This window comes from Nyctereutes procyonoides, unplaced genomic scaffold, assembly GCF_905146905.1.
Source record: "Nyctereutes procyonoides isolate TBG_1078 unplaced genomic scaffold, NYPRO_anot_genome, whole genome shotgun sequence".
Classification (NCBI taxonomy): Eukaryota; Metazoa; Chordata; class Mammalia; order Carnivora; family Canidae; genus Nyctereutes; species Nyctereutes procyonoides.
The window spans coordinates 25,473,868-25,493,542 of NW_026575134.1; the positions used below are offsets into that span (position 1 = coordinate 25,473,868).

The window sequence follows — 19,675 nt, forward strand, 5'->3', positions numbered from 1 at the left end:
GTCTCAGGGTGCGCGGAGCCGGGAGCCTGGGGGGGCTGAGCCGCCCACCCAGCGTCCGAGCCCAGCTGTGCTGCCAGCAAACATCCCCACAAACAGGGCCCAACTGTCCTGGGGAAAGGCCCGTCTTTGTGGCCCTGTCCTGGCCCATGGGGTCCCTCCGCCCTCTCCCACTCGGGCAACCAGGCGGCAGAGGGGCTGCTCTAAGAAGAGGCTTTTCTTTGTCCTTTCTGTTGGGCTTTTGTGAAATGCTTGATTTGCCCTGAGGTCAGGGCGAGGAAGGCGCACGGGGAGGCGTCCCTCACACCTGTGTCCAGCCGCCAGAAATAAACTATAGACCAGAGGGTCACCTGGAGCTGTTGGTGGTTGGCAGGGGTGACCCCGGTGCAGACAGGACCCACGGGACAGGCGGCACTGAGAGAGAGGCTCCGTGTCGGGAGAGGCTCCTCCGACCTCGCCGCGGACGGGCCCGAATCCCGGGAGCCTGAGACCGTTCCCGCAAGGGGAGAAGGAGCAAGTTTCTGGAACAGAATGTGGGGAGCACCTTTGTGATAAAGTTGAAGAAGAATTTTCTGTGCAAAACTTCAAAATGAGCTGATGAGTGTGGCTTATGGACGTTCGGGACGTAGCAGGCCAGCGGCCTGGGGAACCAGAGCCCGAGGCATGGGCAGCAGCCGGCCGCAGACCTGGGGGCCGCCGTCCCGTGGGCGCCCCAGGATCCTCCGGGGGCCCTGAGCTCCAGAGAGCTTCCTAACGAGACCCAAGCGTGGTGGAGGTTGAACGGTGTCCACCCACCCCCAGATCCATACAAGATGGGGTCACGAGGCTGGGCCTCCATGCGACATGACTGGTGTCCTTGTAGTCGGGGCCCTGGACACATGCGGGACAGTGTCGTGGGAAGGTGGAGGCAGACACGGTGTGATGGGTCACCTGCCAGACAGGAAGCGTCGGAGATGGCCGGCCACCCGCAGTGGCTGGGGCACCAGGACCCGGGAACCAGCCCAGCCTGCCCCCGGTCTCCCCCTCCCTGCAGCGGCGGCGCCTCCTGACGGCCCCGGGAGTGATCCCAAGTGGTCACTGGCCGTCGTCGTGAGACCGGACCGGTGCCAACCTGGAATGACCCGTCCTGAAGGCCGCTCAGGGCCTTCGTGAGCACGGTCCCCACCCCCCTGACCATGCATTACTTCCTGGCCAGCTGATGTAGTTTGGGGACGTTGGTGAGCTTTGTGGGGTCCAGAGTCCATGGCCCGGAGTCCCGGAGGCGTCTGCGGTGCAACACGGAGATTTTACTAAAGCAGGAGGAGCTGCTCCCTGCCGGCCTGGGGTCATGGGGCAAGGGACTGTACACCTCGGGGTGGGGGCAGTGGGGACGAGGGTCGCTCGTGAGGGCGTTGACGTGTGAGGAAGACCCAGAATCCCGGAGGGACGGTGCCGCGGCGCCTCCCCAGTACCTGCCAGGGGCCGCAGGTTCTGGGGCCGGTTACCCTCATCCCCAGCTCCCTCCGCCTGTGGCCCCGTCACAGCCACAGTCCCAGGCACACCCGCGGGGCATAAAGACCTGCCTCTGCCCGCAGATCCCCTTCCAGAGCAAGTGTGGCAGCTGGGAGCTCACTCCCCTTCCACGCAGGATGGCTGCACGGCTGTGATGTCCTACCCTGGGCCTGGGCCACACTCAGGGCGGTCGCCGCTGTGAAAGGGGCTCAGCACGCAGGCCCCGTGGGCCTCCCCGCACACCTGTCCCATGGGCCCTCAGCTCCCTTCCTTGGACCCCAGGGCCCCCCCAACTCCCAGCGGGGCCGCCCTGCCCGGAGCTTTAAATTGTGATGTGATTCCCCGGACTCGCTTCTTTTTATTGGAACTTGACCTACAGGAATGGAGCAATGTTGTTGCTTGAAGCCGCTCTGCCCAGGGGGGTTTCTGGAGTAGCCACGGGGGACCTGAAGGGTGGCTCTCCTCGGTTGCTACGGCTGACGTGACGTGTTGGGGTCCAGGGGCCGATGGCCAAGAAAAAGTTCTTCAGACGTTTTCAGTTTTACTGAAGGCGGGAGACAGGCCCCGTGGGCAGGAGGAGCCGCCCTGGGGCCCGGGGGCCTGGTTAGACGCGTGGGAGTTGGGAGGGGGCCAGGGACAGTGTTCGTCTCTAGGGAACTTGGAGGCAAGCTTCCCAGACCCCGAAGGGTCACTTACCATCCAGTAAACCCTGAGAGTCGCGGGCCCCTCGGAGGCAGAGCAGTGCCCCATGTCTGGAGGCTCCAGGCCGACAGCGTATGCTGGGGGGTCGCACAGATGAAGGATTTTCGTAGGTCAGGGAAGACCTGGGGTGTCGGGGGGCTCCGTGGGTTGAGCATCTGACCCCTGATTTTGGCTCAGGTCATGATCTCAGGGTCGTGAGCTCAAGCCCCGTGTCGGGATCAGAGTCAGAGGGTCCCGGAGCTCAGGCTCAGGTGAGCTGAGGTTGCCTTGTCCTTGGCCGAGTATTCACAGGGACGCCGCTGAGTCCCTGGAGGCAGGTGGCAGGGACCTGTCAACGGGCCGTCAGCTATGAGCAAGTTTACGTGTCTTGTCTCTACTTCCTTTGCCTCCGTTCTCCCCGCGGTGCCCGGGGATGGTGGCTGTGTGAGCCCGCCTCAGCAGGTCACCCCCACCCCAAGGCCTCCAGCCTCACCTGCTCCGTCCACAAGCCCCTCCTCCCCCGGCTCAGCTCCTGTCCCCACTGCAGTGTCCTTGCTGGCCTGTCACACCGTCCAGGCCTAACCCGATCCTGGCTAAACCCACCCTCCCTGCTCCCACACCTGTCCGGGGGCGCTGGAGGTTGGGGAGCCTCATGTCCCCCGGCCTCCTCCCCATGGTCCCTCGGCCTCTTGGCCCCTGCAGAAGTGAAGGGGTCATGAGCCTCCCCGTGTGCGCCAGCAGTCTGCCTGCCTGCCCCACCTGTGCCCAGGTGTGCTGCCCGGCAGCCTCGAGGTCCTGCCTGGTGGCCAAGGCCGCCCCTGCACCTGGGCCCCAGGCCCCAGGCCTTGTCCCCCCAAGGACCAGGCTGGCCAGGCCCTCCTGTCCTGCCACCAGCCACAAAGGCGCTGCCCACTCTCTGCCCTGCCTGCCGGCTCCCTTCACTGCAGCCCCCGGGCCTGTGCACGGACACCTCCTCGTCCCCCTTCACCCTCCACAGCAGCCAGGCCCCGACAGGAGGCCACACCCAAAGCCCCGGGCTTCCTCTTCCCACCCCGGGGTGTCTGGCTGTCCTCCCACAGGCAGCTCCTCCCCCACTGACCCAGAGGACCTGACATCCTATCCTCCCACACCTGGTGCCTGTCCAGGCCAACCCCACACCTGTGCCCTGGCCTCTAGATCCCCTGCTCTCAGCTCTGGGCTCCCCACCCACAGCAGACCCACCACTGCCCCACGGCCACCCTCTGGTCACTGTCCCTGCCCTTCCCAGGGGGTCTCCACACCCCCTCCAGCTTACACCCGTGCTCCTCAGTGTGACACCACGCAAGGCCCAGAGAGACCCTTTAAAACCTAAGCCCTCACGCCCCCCGGTCCCCGTGCTGCAAGCCCTGCCAGCTCGGCTGGAGCCCCTGTGGAGGGCTGCACGGTGTGCAGTGGCCTGCGTGGCCTCTCCGGACCCCAGGCTGCCGGGATGCCCACCCCAGTCTGCACAGGCCGAGACCTCTGTCCCACACGCTTGCGTGTCCCAACCCTGGGGCAGGATCGGCCCTGTCCTTCTCAGCAGCGGGAGGAGCTTGGCTCTTGGGGAAGGAAGGGCCTTGGGGAAGCTCTGCAGGAGGTGCTGTGTCACACGCACAGAGCTCTGTCCTGCAACCCCGTGGGCAGCCCGCCCAGTACTCCTGGTATTTGGCCGTTTATCTCGTTTCCTGCCACTGTGTTGCTGCCTTCAAACGTGCAGCCTGGGGCCCGCGGGTGGTACTGCAGGCCCGGCCAGGCCACGGGATGTCGTGGTCTGGCAGGCGACAGGCCCAGAAGCCCTCCTATGAATGCCAGGCTCTACGGACCCTGTCCTCCACTGCCTCCAAGGCCTATGGGGCGGCTGGAGCTCCCCAGGGCAGCTGCTTGCTTACCAACCCAGCCTGACCTGTCCCCAGGGCTCACTGCCCCAGGCGCGCGGGTGGAGGTGCCACCAGGTTCCTGCAGTCCATGCAAGGGGTCCCGGGGGGGGGGGCGGTCCTTGCCTTTCACTGCCTGGGCCTCCTGGGTCAGCTCTCAGGAGTGTCCTGGGAAGGAGCTGAGCGGGGACAGGCTGAGGCACAGGTGCTGGCCCCCGGCCCCCACCCCAGCCCACCTGGATGGGGTCAGAGCTGCCAGCAGGCCTCCAGATCCTGTCCCCAGACCCCAAAGCTCCTCTCCTCATCCTCTCCTGTAACCCTGAGGCTTTGTTTCAACCCTTCACCTCCTCCCCTTGAACTTACATTGCAAACCCTGGCCCTTCAGAGCTACTGTCCAGGCTTGTGTTGGAGCATCCGTGTGGCAACACAGCGACCTACGGGTCCTTCTGGGCTCCCCTCTTGCTGACTCAGTGTCACTGTCTCTGCATCTGCAAAAAAGGGTCCATGAGGTTCCTGCCTCCAGGGAACTGCCTGCTGTGTGTGGACGCACACATGCATCCTCTGTCCTCACCCCGTAGAATCGAAAACATGCCGAGGCCCTTGCTGGCCTTGGTCAAGGGAGGGCGAGTGTCAGCACAAGGTCAGCAGGTCAGGGTCTCTGCAGGCAAACAAGTCAGTCCTTCCCTGGAGCCTCCCATTCCCTGCCCCTGCCTGGCCACACGTGGGGCACACGTGGGGGGAAAAGCAGAGAGGGAGTGAGCAGCGACCGCGCTCTGGGTGCCTGGGCAGCCCATGCACCCCCATCTCCTGGGTCTGGCCCTGCTGTTAAGAAAATGACAAGGCAGGGCCCCTGGGTGGCTCAGCGGTTGAACGTCTGCCTTGGGCTCAGGGTGTGACCCTGGGGTTCTGGGATCGAGTCCTGCGTCGGGCTGCCTGTGAGGAGCCTGCTTCTCCCTCTGCTTGTGTCTCTGCCTCTGTCTCTCCGCGTCTCTCATGAATAAATAAAATCTTAAAAAAAGAAAGAAAAGAAAATGAAAAGGTAAGCCACAGACTTAGAGAAAATACCCACAATACATACACGTTAGACAAAAAAACGTGGTCTAGAACATATAAAGAACTAGACAGCAGTTAAATGGGACATTGCCCGTAAAACCCAGCAGTTTGGCTTCCTGGGGCAGATTTTGCACGCAGTGCCCTTGGGACACCTCCTGAACTCAGTGTTCCTTATTTGGGACAGATTCCTGGAGTCGACGGCAAGGAAGGGATCCATCCTGTGGCCCTGGATCAGTTCAGAAGATGAGACCGCAGGGCGCCCATCTCCAGACGGCTCCTTCCGAGGCGATGGGCGTGTTTGTCCCAGTGCAGGACGGAGGCCAAGGCCAGGGCGAAGCCAGGAGTGAGGGCAGGGGTGCGTCCCGGGCTGGCAGCCCCATGAGGACCGGGGTGCAGGGACTTGGGCCCACCCTGCCTGCAGTCCTTGCCCTGCACATGCCCTGCGGGAAGCCTGCGTCCCCCGGACTCATGTTCTGCGGGCGGCGTGCTGGCAGCTCCTGCAGGACACGCTGGGTCATGGCCTAGGATCTGCCTTAAGGCCTCGGTGGGCCCGCCTCTGGTCTCCCTGCAGGCCCCTCTGCCTTTTCCGGAGCGGGAGGTGATGGGGCCCTCCGTCGGGGATCCAAGTCGGGGTGGGTGGCTGGGGAGCATCACTGCAGGGTCCCATCACTCTGGCAGGGTGGCGCATGGCTTGGGGCGGCCACATTGCTGGGGGGTACACAGCTCTGGGGGGTACAGCGCCCTGGGGGGGTACAGCACCCTGGAGGGGCCTGCATTGCTCTGGGGGGTATAGCGCTCTGGGGGGGCCGCACGGCTTGGGGGGTACAGCACTCTGGGGGGTACAGCGCCCTGGGGGGCCGCACGGCTGGGGGGGGTACAGCGCCCCGGGGGTACAGCACCCTGGGGAGGTCCGCACTGCTCGGGGGGCACAGCGCCCTGAGGGGGTACAGCGCCCTGCGGGCCGCGCAGCTCGGGGCGGGGGCGCATCGCCCCGGGGGCCGCACGGCGGGGGCCGAGACGCGGCCGCGGTCTGAGGACCCTCGGCTCCCGGGCTAGCGCGGCTCCGCGGCAGCCGTCCTCTGATTGGCCCGGTCGCGGCGGGGGCGTGGCCTAGGGGCGGGGGCGTGGCCCGGGGCGGAAGCGCCGCGGCCCCGCCTTCCCGCGCCGCTCCCGGATTGGCTGGCGCGGCGGCGGCGCGGGGCATTGTGGGCCGCGGCGCTCGGCCTCCGCTTCGCCATGTCGGGGTCGCCGGTGAAGCGGCAGAGGATGGAGAGCGCGCTGGACCAGCTCAAGCAGGTCACCACCGTGGTGGCCGACACGGGCGACTTCCACGGTGAGGCGCGCGGCGGCGGGCCGGGCTGCGGGCGGGCCCGGTGGGGGCGGGGCCGGGGCGCGGGGAGGGCGGGGGCTCCCGGGGTCGCGGCGGGGGCGCGGGGGCTGCAGGGGCCTCAGGCCGCGCGCCCGCCCCGCCCGGCGGAGTGTGGCCGGCGCAGGCCCCCGGGGGGCCGCCGGAGGCAGGGGCTGCGCGCGCCCCGGGTGCCGGGGGTGGGGCGGCGGGAAGCGGAGTGCCTGCGGCCGCCGCCCGCCCCGGTCGGCCCCGCGGTGAACAAACCGGATTTTCAGGGCCGGCGTGAGAGCGAGGCGGCGGCGGGGGAGCCGCGGGGCCCACTTCCTCCCTTTTCTGCCCGCTCACGGCGGCTTGGGAAACAGGCGAGTTCCTCCTTGGCCTCGCCCGCAGGACGGCGGAGCGTCCAGCCCGCGGAGGGCGGGGCCGGCGCGGAGGGGCCTGGCTCGGCCGGACCCGCGGAGCCCGCGGAGCCCACGGAGCCCGGCCCCGCCGCCCTGCCCTGCGCCCTGCAGACCCGGGCCGCCGAGTGGGCAGCGCCCGCCTCCGCGCCTTTCCCTCTTCCTGACGCTTAGAATCATTTGACATCTTTCCTTGGTTGACGGAGCCTTGATCTGGATGCTTTCCTGCGGTTTCTCCCCAGGAAAGGGACTTGGAGGCCGGCTTGCTCCCCCCCCCCCCCATTTTTAGAAATCTCTAAGCCTACGTGCTGGTCTTTTTTATTTTTATTATTATTTTTTTAAGATGTATTTATTTATGATAGACATAGAGAGAGAGAGAGAGAGAGAGAGAGAGGCAGAGACACAGGCAGAGGGAGAAGCAGGCTCCATGCAGGAAGCCCGATGTGGGACTCGATCTCGGGTCTCCAGGATCACACCCCGGGCTGCAGGCGGCGCTAAACTGCTGCACCACCAGGGCTGCCCAGTTAATGAAGTTTGAATGTTAATCTGCCTCCTGTTGACTTCCTGAGTTGATTTTCCATCAACCCGGTGGTCCTTGTACAGGCCCACTAACGGCATCTGCAGTGCTTGTCGCAAGACCCACACTTGTATCTGTCCAGGGTCAGATCTTCGGAGACAAGGCCATTAACAAGCATTAACGAGCTTCCAGGGAAGTTTGATGTGCCCCAGTTATAATGGAATATGGAAATGCCCTTGGAAATGGAGTCTCAGCCTATTTCTCAGTATCCATACAGGTGACGGAGTATTACAAGTTTCTTGCAGACTAGTAAGGCTAATGTGGTTTATGATAGATGTTAGATTTTTTTTTTTCCAAGACTCAGAGAGAGGCAGAGACACAGGCAGAGGGAGAAGCAGGCTCTCTGCAGGGGGCCTGACGTGGGACTCTATCCCAGGACGCCGGGGTCATGCCCTGGGCCAAAGGCAGATGCTCCACCACTGAGCCCTTCAGGGATCCCCTGCGTTTTTTATTTTTTAATGAATATTAGCACTTTGTAAAAAAAAAAAAACGTTAGCATACACCCATAAACATTGCATAGTTGTTAACTTGAGCGTTTGGTTTTGTGGTCATTTTATGAACTGAAGGCTCTTTTTTTTTTAATATATTTATTTATGATAGAGAGAGAGAGAGAGAGGCAGAGACACAGGCAGAGGGAGAAGCAGGCTCCATGCACCAGGCGCCAAACCGCTGTGCCACCCAGGGATCCCCTGAACTGAAGGCTCTTACCTTTGGCGGGTCATAGGTCACATGGACAGTATCAGCAAAGCCATGGACACTCTCCCCAGAGCAATGCCACCCCCCACTTCACATTCAATTTAAAGGTTCCTGGATCCTGAAGCCCATCTGTTGACCCAAGTTGAGTATTAGTTTTGTTAAGTTTATCAAAAGTCAACCTTATCAAGGCCTGATTTTTATTTTTTATTTTTTTAAAGATTTTATTTATTTATTCATGAGAGAGAGAGAGCGCGCACACAGCAGAGACACAGGCAGAGAAGCAGGCTCCATGCAGGGAGCCTGACGTGGGACTCGATCGGGGTCTCCAGGATCACGCCCCGGGCCCGAAGGCGGTGCTAAACCACTGAGCCATCCAGGGATCCCCCCCCAAGGTCTGATTTTTATGTAACAAAAGGCGCCATTCAGAGCCTTCCTCCATGAGTTTTGACGTGCCTGCATAAACACTGCTCCAGAGCATTTTCTTTTTCTTTCCTTCCTTTCTTTGCTTGCTTGCTCTTTCTTGTAGGCTCCACGCCCAGTGTGAGGCCTGAACTCCTGACCCTGAGATCAAGACCTGAGCTAAAGGGCGCCTAGGTGACTCAGTGGGTTAAGTGGTGGAGTTTTGATTTCGGCTCAGGTCATGAACTCAGAGCCCTGGGATGAACCTCACATCAGGCAACTCGCTCAGCAGGGAGTCGGCTTGAGATTCTCTCTCCCTCTGCTTTTCCCCCATCTAAAATAAATAAACAAATAAATAAATAAATCCTTTTTAATAAAAAGGACTTAAAAGAGAGAATGAGGAATGGGGAGGGGTGCAGGGAAACTTCAGACTCTTCTCCTGCTGTCCCCCAGTGGTGACGTTGTACGTGACCGTGTGATGTTGGAACCGGGAACGTGGCCATAGCAGGACACTGTTCACGGGCTGCGGGCATGGCTCCGTTCTCCATTTTGAAACCTGAGTGGGGGTGGGGCGTGGCACTTCCTGCAGTGGTGTTACAACACATATAGACTCTTGGAGCCACCAGGACAGCGAGGACAGAGGTGTCCCTCATGCTCCCAAGAGCTACCCCCCTTCCCTGTTCTTGGCGGCCGCCTTTCTGTTCTCCGTCAATGTAGTTTTGTCATCAAAAGATACTTTGCAAATATGAATTTGCCAAATGCATTTACTGAGCCAGCTCCTGGTCTGGAGAAGTGGTGAGGGTGAGTGGCCATGGGCAGGCTCTGCTGTGACGGCCTCTGGTCGGCGAGCCTGCGAGTGGAGCTCCCCTGGTTTCCTGTCCTTGCCGGCCTGGTCACTAGGAGAGAGCTGCCGAGATGGGAGGAGGCCGCGTGCCCGCCTCACCCCACGGTGGGAACGTCCTCTCCCACGGGGCGCGTCTGACCTCTGGCTGGCATCTGGGTGGGCGGTTGTGTTGTGCAAACAGCCTCTGGGACGGGGAGATATGTGTGAAGTGTGGCTGCTGCTGGCTGGAAAGCGTGCTTGGCTCTGTCGTGTGTGTAGGGCCCACAGGGGACTCGCCAAGGATTTCTGGGCAGAAGCAGCGCTCCACTTACTCCTGATTTCCAAAATTGTTTCCCCAGCCATCGATGAGTACAAGCCACAGGATGCTACCACCAACCCGTCCCTGATTCTGGCTGCAGCGCAGATGCCTGCCTACCAGGAGCTGGTGGAGGAGGCCATCGCCTACGGCAGGAGGCTGGGCGGGTGAGCTGGGGTGGGCCGGTGGGCCAGGCTGGCCCCTGGGCGTTATCTCCCTCGCCGCGCATCAGTTCTTGAGGAAGGGGAGCTGGGGGCGTCCTGTTGAGTTTTTTTTTTTTAAAGGTTTTATTTATTTAATCGAGAGAGACAGAGACAGAGACAGAAGCAGAGACACAGGCAGAGGGAGAAGTAGGCTCCATGCAGGGAGCCTGACTTGGGACTCGATCCCGGGTCTCCAGGATCATGCCCTAGGCTGTAGGCGGTGCTAAACCGCTGAGCCACCCGGGCTGCCCGAGTTTTATCCAAGTGTTATTTGCATGTAGTCAACCTGCGCCCTCGCAAGTGTCCAGTTCAGTGAATGTGGTTTGCAGGCGCGTGTACCCCTGTAAGTGCCCCCCAGCTAAGATATCGCCCAGGGGCCAGCAACCACCGACCTGCTCGCGGTCATCTCATTATCTCCTAACAGCTTTGCTGCAGTGAAATTTGCCAAGTGCGCTGTTCAGTTTGTTCTGGTAAATTTTTTCAGCAGTGTAGCCACGACCACAATCGAGTCTAGAATGTTCTTGGCCATTCACAGTCCGGTCCTGCTCCTGCCCCAGACAGCCACAGACCGGCCCTCCCCGCCCTCTGTGCCTTTTCCTGATGACTTTAGGTCTCCACGGGGCTGTGCGCCTGCTGGGACCTGCCCCGCGCTGCACACTGCCTGAGCGGCCGGCTCCCTTTACCTCCTCCAGACCCTTGATCTTGCGCCCCATGGCGTCAGCAAGGCCTCGGTGCTTTTGGCATCAGGTGACAGGGTGGTGGCCCTTAGTGACGCCTGCCCATGATGCGCAGGCTGGAGCCCACCCCTGTGCGCTGGGCTAGCGAGGGCCCCGGATGGGGGACTGTTGTGGAATACCTCGGGGTGCTTCACCCGCCTGCCCAGGGCCCAGGCAGTTTCAAGGGATTGAAAGGATGACGTTTGTCGAGTGCCACGCATGGAGGGATTCAGCTTGGAATGATGAAAGGTTCCGGAGACGGATGGTGGGATGGCTGCACGCTGTCAGCGTCCCTGAATGCCCTGAGCTGCACTCCTGGGTACGGTTAAGATGCTGAATTTTAGGCTCTGTGTGTTCTACCTTGTGGACAAAAGATGAAGGGAAAGGAATTTGCCGCTAAGGAATGAGAGAATTTGTTCCGCGGAATCCTGTGCGCTTAAACCGAAAAGCTTTTGACCTAGTTTTTTTTCCCTTGAATTTCAGGTCGCAAGAGGAACAGATTAAAAATGCTATCGATAAACTTTTTGTGTTGTTTGGAGCAGAAATATTAAAGAAGATTCCAGGCCGTGTGTCCACAGAAGTGGACGCCAGGTAAGCACGTGTGGGCGGAAGCGGCAGGCGGAGCGCCGGTATCCTCCCCGAGAAACGGGCTGGTGCTGCTGTTTGCGTGTGAACCCGGGGAGGAGTGTGAGTGTGAGGTGGGCTTGTGCCGGGTACGGCCCCTTGTTTGCACAGGCTGTCGTTCGACAAGGACGCCATGGTGGCCCGAGCGCGGCGGCTCATCGAGCTCTACAAGGAAGCTGGGATCAGCAAGGACCGCATCCTCATAAAGCTCTCGTCCACCTGGGAGGGCATTCAGGCTGGGAAGTAAGTACCCCTGTGGGGACCGCCCGTCGGGGTTCCCGTCCCGGGGCTGGGGCTGTGCGGCTGCGGCACATTCCCCCCTTGGTGCAGAGGCCTGCGTCGGGCCGGCTCACCACCATGGGGAGTGCAGAGCCAGCTGTCATCGGCCCACCGTGGGGAGCTCAGGGACGGGCGGTCGTCCGTGTTCTTGGCTGGTCCGGCCACCTGACAGCTGTCAGCGAGCCTCTCCGCCCCCGCCGTGTGTCCACTCGGGCCACCTCACCCTCGCCCTGGCTTGGGCCCCCTCCCTCGGCACGGTGAGGAGGTTTGCATGTCCAGGTGGCGTCCCTGTTGACGCTGACGTGCCGCTGCATCTGCACCCCGTTTTGTGTGTCCACTCATGTTTCAGTGGACACGTGTCTGTTCCCGTCCCTGGGTCGGCCCGGAGAACGCTGCGGTGAACATCAGACACGTGGGCGCGTCCGTGGGAGCAGGGCTGCTGTGCCCGTCCCTCCTGCTCGGCCGCCTGAGGAGCTGCTGCTGGGCCCCCCGCCGTGCCATCTGCAGCCATACGCACTCTTCCCAATACTTGGGTAGTTCTTATTTTTGTCAGCAGCGATGGGGAAAACTTTTTGAGACTCGTAGACCTTGTTACTGACACCGAGGTATCGTGTCGGGCTGGCGGTGCCCTTCCCTGGAGCCCTGCGGCCGCTTGTTACTCCGGCACAGTGTCCTCAGTCCCCGAGTGGAGAAATCAGGGTAGCACAGGCCCGCTGAAAAGACACTGCCCCACCACAGAAACTTGCAGGGGGCGGCAAATGCCAGGGTTGCGGGCACTGCTGCCAGCGGTCCCTCAGGCTGCCACACTGAGGGCCAGTTCGGCGTGGGGGGGACCCGTCCAAGCTGCTCCTGGGCTGCGGCCACCGGCTTGTGAGGCTGCACGCGCTCGGCAGCAGGGTCAGCAGGTGCGCAGCTTTGCTGAGGAAGCATCCCACGTTGGCTGCCAGGTGGTGTGGGGCAAGAATGATGGCTGGGGACACTTCCTTGCCTGGTGGTGGCGCTGAGTGGCCTGGTGGTCATGGATCTGGCGGCCGCCCGGAGACCAGAGCTCTGCGTGGACAGCCCCATGGCCCGTGTTGCTGCTAACCTGTCCCGTGGCTTCTGCGGCTTTGTGGGGCGGCATCCCGGTCTCAGCCTGGGGGACTCCCGGGCTGCTGGCCCACGTCCGTGTTCCGCCTCCCACTCACGAGGAAGCCCCTCCCAGAGCGCTGCCCCAGTCGCTTCCCGTCCAGTCAGCCCTGCGCAGCTGCCAGGGCCCGGGCACACGGGCCCTGGGAGGTCTGGTACCGGCAGGGTGTCCCCCGGTCCCCATTCCCTGCGGCAGGGCTTCTGGAACGGCACAGTGTGGCCATGGCTGCAGGCCCCCGTGAACCTGCCCAGGGGTAGCGGGGTGGTCAGGGGACTCCACGGTCTCCGGTCACTGTCGCCGGGCCGAGTGTAATGCCCGTGCTGCGGGGGGCGGCTCGGTTCTGGCTGCACGGCCGGCGGGCCCGGACCGAACAGGGCCCTTCCACGCTCGCGAAACGCCGTGCAGCCCGCAGCCTCTCTCACGCCTGCGCTGTGTCCTCAGGGAGCTGGAGGAGCGACACGGCATCCACTGCAACATGACGCTGCTCTTCTCCTTCGCCCAGGCCGTGGCCTGCGCTGAAGCGGGAGTCACACTCATCTCCCCCTTCGTGGGTCGCATCCTCGACTGGCACGTGGCCAACACGGACAAGAAGTCCTACGAGCCCCTGGAGGACCCCGGTGAGTACCCCGGCGCAGCGGGGGGGACGGCAGCCCCGAGGGCGACCCCGCGGCTGCTGACCCAGAGGCTGGGCAGGAACCCCGAACACCATGTGTCGCCCCAGGAGTGAAGAGTGTCACCAAGATCTACAACTACTACAAGAAGTTTGACTACAAGACCATCGTCATGGGCGCCTCCTTCCGCAACACAGGCGAGATCAAAGCGCTGGCGGGCTGTGACTTCCTCACCATCTCGCCCAAGCTGCTGGGGGAGCTGCTCAAGGACCACAGCCAGCTGACCCCCGTGCTGTCGGCCAAGGCGGGTAAGCCCTCAGCTCCCGGGGGTGGCTGCCTCCCCCCCATCTCCGAGGGCGCCCCGCGGGGCGGGTGGGGGGGTGAGGGAGGCTCAGGCGCCCGGTCCCCCAGCCCAGGCCAGCGCTCTGGAGAAGATTCACCTGGATGAAAAGGCCTTCCGCTGGCTGCACAACGAGGACCAGATGGCCGTGGAGAAGCTGTCGGACGGTATCCGCAAGTTTGCAGCCGACGCCGTGAAGCTCGAGCACATGCTGATGGTGAGCACCCAAGCTGCAGGGCCCGAGGGTTCCAGGGGGACGCCCCTGGGCGCGTGGTGGGGCTGCCGGACCCCGCCGGCTGTGGCCCCGGTAGGGGTGGGTGCGCGGTTCCTGCATCTGTCACCCTCGCGTTCTAGGACCGCATGTTCACCGCAGAGAACGGAAAATAGTGCCGTGGCCGAGTGGGACCGCGGACCTGTGTGGAATTGGGGCTGCACACACGCGCCTTGTGAGGATTCTGCATTTTCTACCAATCGGGGCAGGGATGGATCAGATTCTATGTGAAATTTTGCTGATTAAAGCAGTCACTTTTCTTGTGCTACGTTCCGGTCTGGTTCTGGCTGGGGTGACCTAGGCCGTGACCGCGCCTCCCCTGGGCCATCAGCCTCTGTTGGGCAGCGGCCTGGACGTCGCAGGTGCCTGCCCAGTGGCTCCAGCCCTCGTGCCCCCGTGTGGGGATGGCCCGGGGCGCCCTGGCTGTGCTGGGAAGGCCTTGGGGGCCGTGACGGTGGTCTGCCTCTAGCACCCCGCCCCCCCAGGCTACCCAGGGCCAGCCTGTTCTGGAACAGAGCAGACTGGTGCTGGAGACTGTCTGTCTGGCCTCCAGGTGTGGAGGATGCCAGGTGGGCCTCCCCGGGTCCCACTGCAGGGCAGCCAGGGCCCCCAGCCTGGGCTGGGATTGGCTCTGGGGTCAGAGCACCATCTCCCCGAGGCCAGGAGCATCCCAGTACCAGGGCGGGCTCCGGGGAGAGGACCCACCGTGGGCGCAGTCGGCCCCCCAGCAGACCCAGCCTGTGCTGAGCACCACCCCAGGATGTGCAGGGGGCGGCTGGGCATCCAGGAGCACCGGGTGGGGCTTTGTGCCCCTGGCTGCTCCCGGCCCACAGCTCACAGGCAGGTGGGGGGCCAGCTGGTCAGCAGGCTGCACCCTAGGACCTGGATGTCCGTCCCACCCACACGTACAAGCTGGTGACTTAAACGAACCCCGCAGACACCCAAATTGAGTTTATTTGGCAGGCCTGCCTAAGCATCTGCCTTGGGCTCAGGTCATGACCCCCAGGGTCCTGGGATCAAGCCCCACATCGGGCTCACTGCTCGGGGGGAGCTTGCTTCTCCCTCTCCCTCATCCCCTGCTCACGTGCTCTCAAAATCTTTAAAAAGTTTTATTTTCTAAAGTAATCTCTACACCCCACGTGGGACACAAACCCACCACCCCAACGTGGAGTTGCACGAGCGCCCCGACGCCCAGCTTTAACAGGTTCCCGTCACCAACAGGAGGCGTCCTGTTCCCCTCCCCCCATGACATCCACTCTGGATTTCCTGGATATTGTGGGTGGGCAGAGGTCTGACTTCTTCATGGGCCAGCCAGCTTCAGCAGGGCGGATCCTGTCAAACACGTCCCTCGACGTCCAGTCCATGCTGGCCCCACGTGTCAGTGTCACACTTTGAAATGACACGCCCACGACACGCCCAGCAAGGATGAAAACCAGGGCAGCTCCTTCAGGGGGCAGCAGGCTAGGCTGGAGCCCGAGCTGAGTCCACAGGATGCCCCCTCATCTTGGGCAAGCAACGAGCGCTGTGTCAGCACTAGCACCAGCCTGGGGCACAGCTGCCCCCCAGCACCCACAGGAACGGGGGCAGCAGGGGGCCTGTCCTCACGGCACCAGACAGGGTCCTGGGGCCGCTCAGTCCGGCTGACGGGGCACATGTGGGTGAGGGACCCACCCCCCAGCACACAGGAAGACCAGGGGGCCACGACCCCAAAACAGGACCCCCACGGCCGGCTCACTGGGACCGGCTCCCCATGCTAAGCTCACCTGGACTCTCAAGACCCCCTGATAGCCCCTCGCCCTCACCGAGGAAAGCATGTATCCTGGGGCTGGGAGGCCGACCCGTCCCCCTGCGTTGACAGCCCTCAGGGCGGACACGTGGGGGGCCTCCCAACAGTCCCATGGGGGAGCCTGGGGGCCCTGAGGGTCATTCTCAGGGCTGCTATGGAGGTGGCCCCCTGAGGCTGAGGAACGCAGAGGCCAGTGGGCACCTGGGCATCTGGGGGCGGCGGCGTCACTGGCAGGCGGCCGGCTCAGCTGGAAGCCACGTCACTTCCTGCAGGACAGCCGGGTTCCGGTGAAGGGCCGATCAGGAGGCAGGAGCCCGCCCAGGGCCCCCCAGGCACCCCCAGGGCCCCCATCCCGCCCTCACCGGCTGCCGCAGAGGAAGAGCAGGTTCTGCACAGCGGGGACGGTGGAGCCGGCGTTCTGGCCGGTGACCAGGTGGCGGTCCAGCACCACGTGCACAGCGTCCGGCTCACTGGCTGCAGGAGGCACCAGGGCACAGGCCTCAGGTGGGGCCGTGGCCGGGCACACCCCGACGACCCCCCAGCTCCAGGCCGCCCGGCTCACCACTGAAGCAGGCGCCCGCGTCCTTCATGAAGTCCTCCACGACCAGGGGCAGGCGGGCGAAGCCAGGCGCCCTGACGAGCTCGTACACAGAGGGCTGTGGGGCGAGGGGTCCCGCCCCAGGTCAGGGCTCGTGGCCTCCCCGGGGGGTGGGGGCCCCGAGGGGACCCGTGCCAGGGCTTGGGGGACCGTGAACGAGATGGGCAGGTGGTCTCGGGCTGAGCCCCCCCTCCCCGCTGTCCCGTCCCCTCCCACGCCCCCCTCCAGGCCGCCCCACTAGCCCAACGGGGTCGCTGTCCTATGACCCTCCCTACACCCGGGGCCCTGCACCCTGAGGGCAGCACCGCTTCCTCAACCCGGAAAAGCCGTGTCTCAACCTGATGCCAGCAGCACCCCAAGGTTGCCCCCACCCCTCCCTGTGCTCTCCCCGCATCCAGAGCCAGGCCCGCCCTGGGGGGCAGCGCGGGGGGGGGGGGGAGCTAGGCAAGTGACCTCACCCCCTCCAGAGGGCACGTGGGCGGGTCACACTCACCCCCGTGACGCTGTAGCCCTGGAAGACCCAGGATCTGTCTTCGTTGGTGGCGCAGCAGAGGGCGGCGACGCCGTGGCCCACAGCGCAGATGGGCTCTGAGAGCAATGGCAGGGTGAGGCTCGGCTCCTCCCCAGTCCGCTTCTGCTCCCACCCGCTGGCTCCCAGCCCACTGCCCTCGGGGGGGGGGGGGCGGGTGAACAATCCCTCTCTGTCCAGGCTGTGCTGGAAACGGGGGATGCTGCTGCCCTGACAAAGGACGCTGTGTGGAGCTCCTGGTCGCGGCCCGCTGTCCCTAGGGAGCATCCTGTCCCCGTCCCAACACCAGGCCTGGGCGGCCCGCCACGTCTCCACAGGGCAGCCTTTCTCCCAGGCCCTGCAGGCCTCAACCCTGAACCCCAGGAGGAGCGAGGCCGGCACGCTCCCCCCCACCAGCCCCCTGGAGGCCAGGCGAGGGCACACGGGGTGGCACCGCGCACACACCATGGTGTGTGCCCTGTGGAGCCCCAGTTCTCAGGAATCTGCAAGGCCCGCCCCGCAGCCCCGTCCCACAGGTCACGTACTGCTCTCTGAGTGGAAGTGCTGGAGGATGCGGGCCAGGGACCCACTGCTGGCCAGGTCAGCCAGGGCCCCAGGGCAGCTGGGAATCAGGAGGGCATGGTACCGGGCACCTGCGGGGAGAGGACAGGGAACGAGATCGCTGGCTGAGACCAGCCCGATGCCACCATCTGTCACTTCTCCCCACATGGGCTAAGGCCGAGGACCCACAAGCCGTCCTGGACTCATGGTGTCTCCCGGGGCCAGCAGCTGCTCTCCCGGAGAACTGCGGGTCCTGGATTCGGGGCTGGACGTGGGCCTGGACAGGCCCGGCACTTCCAGGCAAGCCCTGAGTGCATCAGGGGCAGAGGGAGCACTCGGGGGCCCCACCCCGGAGCCCAAGGCCTTAGCACCCTGGGGCCCTCACCATCAATGGACTCCAGCTTGGCGGGGCTGGCATACGCCTTGAGGCGGAAGTCCTGCACCCAGCGGGCATTACTCTCGTTCACGTCCACGAAGTCCATGGTCTTCCCCTGCAGGAGCACCCAGAGGCCGCGGGTCGGTGGTGGGCACCCCACTGCCGTGCTGACAGGGCCCCGAAATGCTGACCAGGGCTCGTGGACGAAGGCAGCCAGCCGCCCAGCCCCATCACCCCGCTCTGCTGCCCCCTGCTGCTCCCCGATCTCCCACCTCCAAGGAGCAGCAGGTGTCTCACTGGGGATGACAAGGGAAGCATGCAAAGTGACAAGCTTGCAGCTACGACCCCCAGGTCCCACGCCAGAGAACAGGCGAGAGCCCCCTGGGGAAGGTCTGTGCCACCCTCGCTCGTGTGTGCAGCATCATGGTGCCACCAGGGTCCTAACCCTCAGCCCTGATACCTCCCGGGGAGTGACGGCCGTCTTCCCAGCCTCGCCCCCAAAAGGCAGGGACTCCTTGGTCCCACCGGACTCACCCCAGGGGTGGCCACCTGCAGGTTGAAAGCAGCGCTGGCCAGCGTGAAGCAGTGCAGGAAGGACGGGGCGGACACACCTGTGAGGCGAACACAGCTGGGGCCACTGGGCCTGTGGCAGGAGGGGCAGGAGGGCACAGCAGGCCCCTCAGCAGCTGCCAGCCTGCCCGGCCACCCCGGGTGTCCTGGGGCCCGACCTCGCCCCCCAACCCAGGGGGGCTCTCTCCCCAGCCCGGCCACCAACACTCCCCAGGAGGCCAAACCAAGTGCAAGGTCCGCCCCCAGCATTCAGCCAGGGAGGGGCCCCAGGTGGGGCTGTGCCGCGCGGGCGGCACGGGCGCATCCCGAGCCCCCACGGACACCTGCCCTCTGCTCACAGGCTCCGGGCCCTGCCCGCACCCCAGGGCGGCTCGCAGCCATCTTCCGCCCACTTCAGGCCCAGGGGCTTCCTAGCCGCATCCCCCCACCCTGGGCCCCGCCGCTCACCCCACCCGCACCTGTTCTTGGGCATCACTCCCAGGGCACCGAGTCACCCCCGGCTCTGCGTGGGTCTGCGGTCAGGTCCTTGCTCACGGCCTCGCCCCCTTCGCCCGGGGTGCCCCGCGGCCCCCAGGCTCCCCCAGGCTCCCCCAGCCTCCCGGTGCGCACAGCGCTTGGGGCCCCGGGGGCTCGGCACAGGGACCCCGCCCCCACCTGCCCCCTCCCCCGCCCCGCCCCCCCGCCCCCATCCCTCCCTCCTCCCCTCCTCCTGCCCCCCGTCCCCGCCCCCTTTCCCCCTCCCCGCCCCCTCCCCCCATCCCCCCCTCCGCCTGCGGGGTGCGGGCGGCCGGCACAGGCGGGCACGGGGGTCCAGGGCGGCGCACCTGCCCCAAGGCCCGGATCCCGCCGGCTCCTCGGAACCCCGGGCGGCTGGAGGCGCACGGGGCCCCCGGGGCCCGCGTCCCCCCGCAGGAGCCCGGGCCTCACCCTCGGCGGCGCCGCTGGCCACCAGGAGGCAGGCGGGCCGGCTCGGGAGCCGCTCAGACGCCATGGCTCCGCCCGCCCGGCGCCGTCTGCGCGTGCGCGGGGCGGCCCGGGGTGGTCACGTGCCGCGCGCCCGGGGGCGGGGCCTCAGCGGCCTCGGGCGCATGCGCTGCCCGGCCTCTTGCTCGCCTCCGCTCCCCGCCCGGCTCAGGGTGGGCTTCCCGGCCGCGGCGTCGTGGGCCCGGCTGGGTGGGCGTCCGGGGGCGCCCCGGGGTGTGGGCGGGGCGGGCTCGGCCCTCGGCGGGAGCGCGAATCAGGGGCAGGACCGCTTCCCCCGCGCGAGGGTCCCCGCGTCGTGGTCGTTTCCCTGCAGGTGGCGACCCGCTCGGCCCCGGGCAGCGCGCCTGCGGGGGGGGGGGGGCGTGGCCCGCGGGGGGCCTGGGGCGTGGGCTCGCGAAGGTGACGGACAGCAGGGGAGCCCCTGACCGCGGGGGGGAGGGCGCGAGCC

The 19,675-nt window shown here is 64.9% G+C and overlaps 2 protein-coding genes across 7 annotated transcripts; one reads left to right on the plus strand and one right to left on the minus strand.

Annotated features, from left to right (window-relative positions):
- Nucleotides 1-6,306: 6,306 nt before the first annotated feature.
- On the plus strand, nt 6,307-14,112 carry TALDO1 (transaldolase 1). The gene is made up of 8 exons (XM_055301265.1): nt 6,307-6,447; nt 9,715-9,838; nt 11,074-11,181; nt 11,326-11,457; nt 13,064-13,239; nt 13,344-13,541; nt 13,645-13,790; nt 13,928-14,112. Exons 1-8 carry the CDS (start codon nt 6,351-6,353, stop codon nt 13,958-13,960), a joined length of 1,014 nt encoding a protein of 337 aa, XP_055157240.1. The 5' UTR covers nt 6,307-6,350; the 3' UTR covers nt 13,961-14,112.
- Nucleotides 14,113-14,934: 822 nt separating this feature from the next.
- On the minus strand, nt 14,935-19,242 carry GATD1 (glutamine amidotransferase class 1 domain containing 1). Of its 6 annotated transcripts, none has more exons than XR_008661339.1 (8): nt 18,208-18,629; nt 17,683-17,788; nt 17,282-17,389; nt 16,722-16,816; nt 16,193-16,286; nt 15,993-16,104; nt 15,832-15,896; nt 14,935-15,347 (listed from the first exon to the last, which is right to left on the minus strand). XR_008661339.1 is itself a non-coding variant. In XM_055301331.1 (8 exons), exons 1-8 carry the CDS (start codon nt 19,232-19,234, stop codon nt 15,890-15,892), a joined length of 663 nt encoding a protein of 220 aa, XP_055157306.1. In that variant the 5' UTR covers nt 19,235-19,242; the 3' UTR covers nt 14,935-15,889. The 6 variants fall into 6 exon arrangements, 5 of the variants coding, with proteins under 5 accessions (XP_055157306.1, XP_055157308.1, XP_055157304.1 ...); XM_055301331.1 differs by adding an exon at nt 19,171-19,242 and having other exon boundaries at nt 14,935-15,896; nt 18,208-18,284; XM_055301333.1 differs by adding an exon at nt 18,702-18,863 and having other exon boundaries at nt 14,935-15,896; nt 18,208-18,316.
- Between the last annotated feature and the right edge of the window lie 433 nt (nt 19,243-19,675).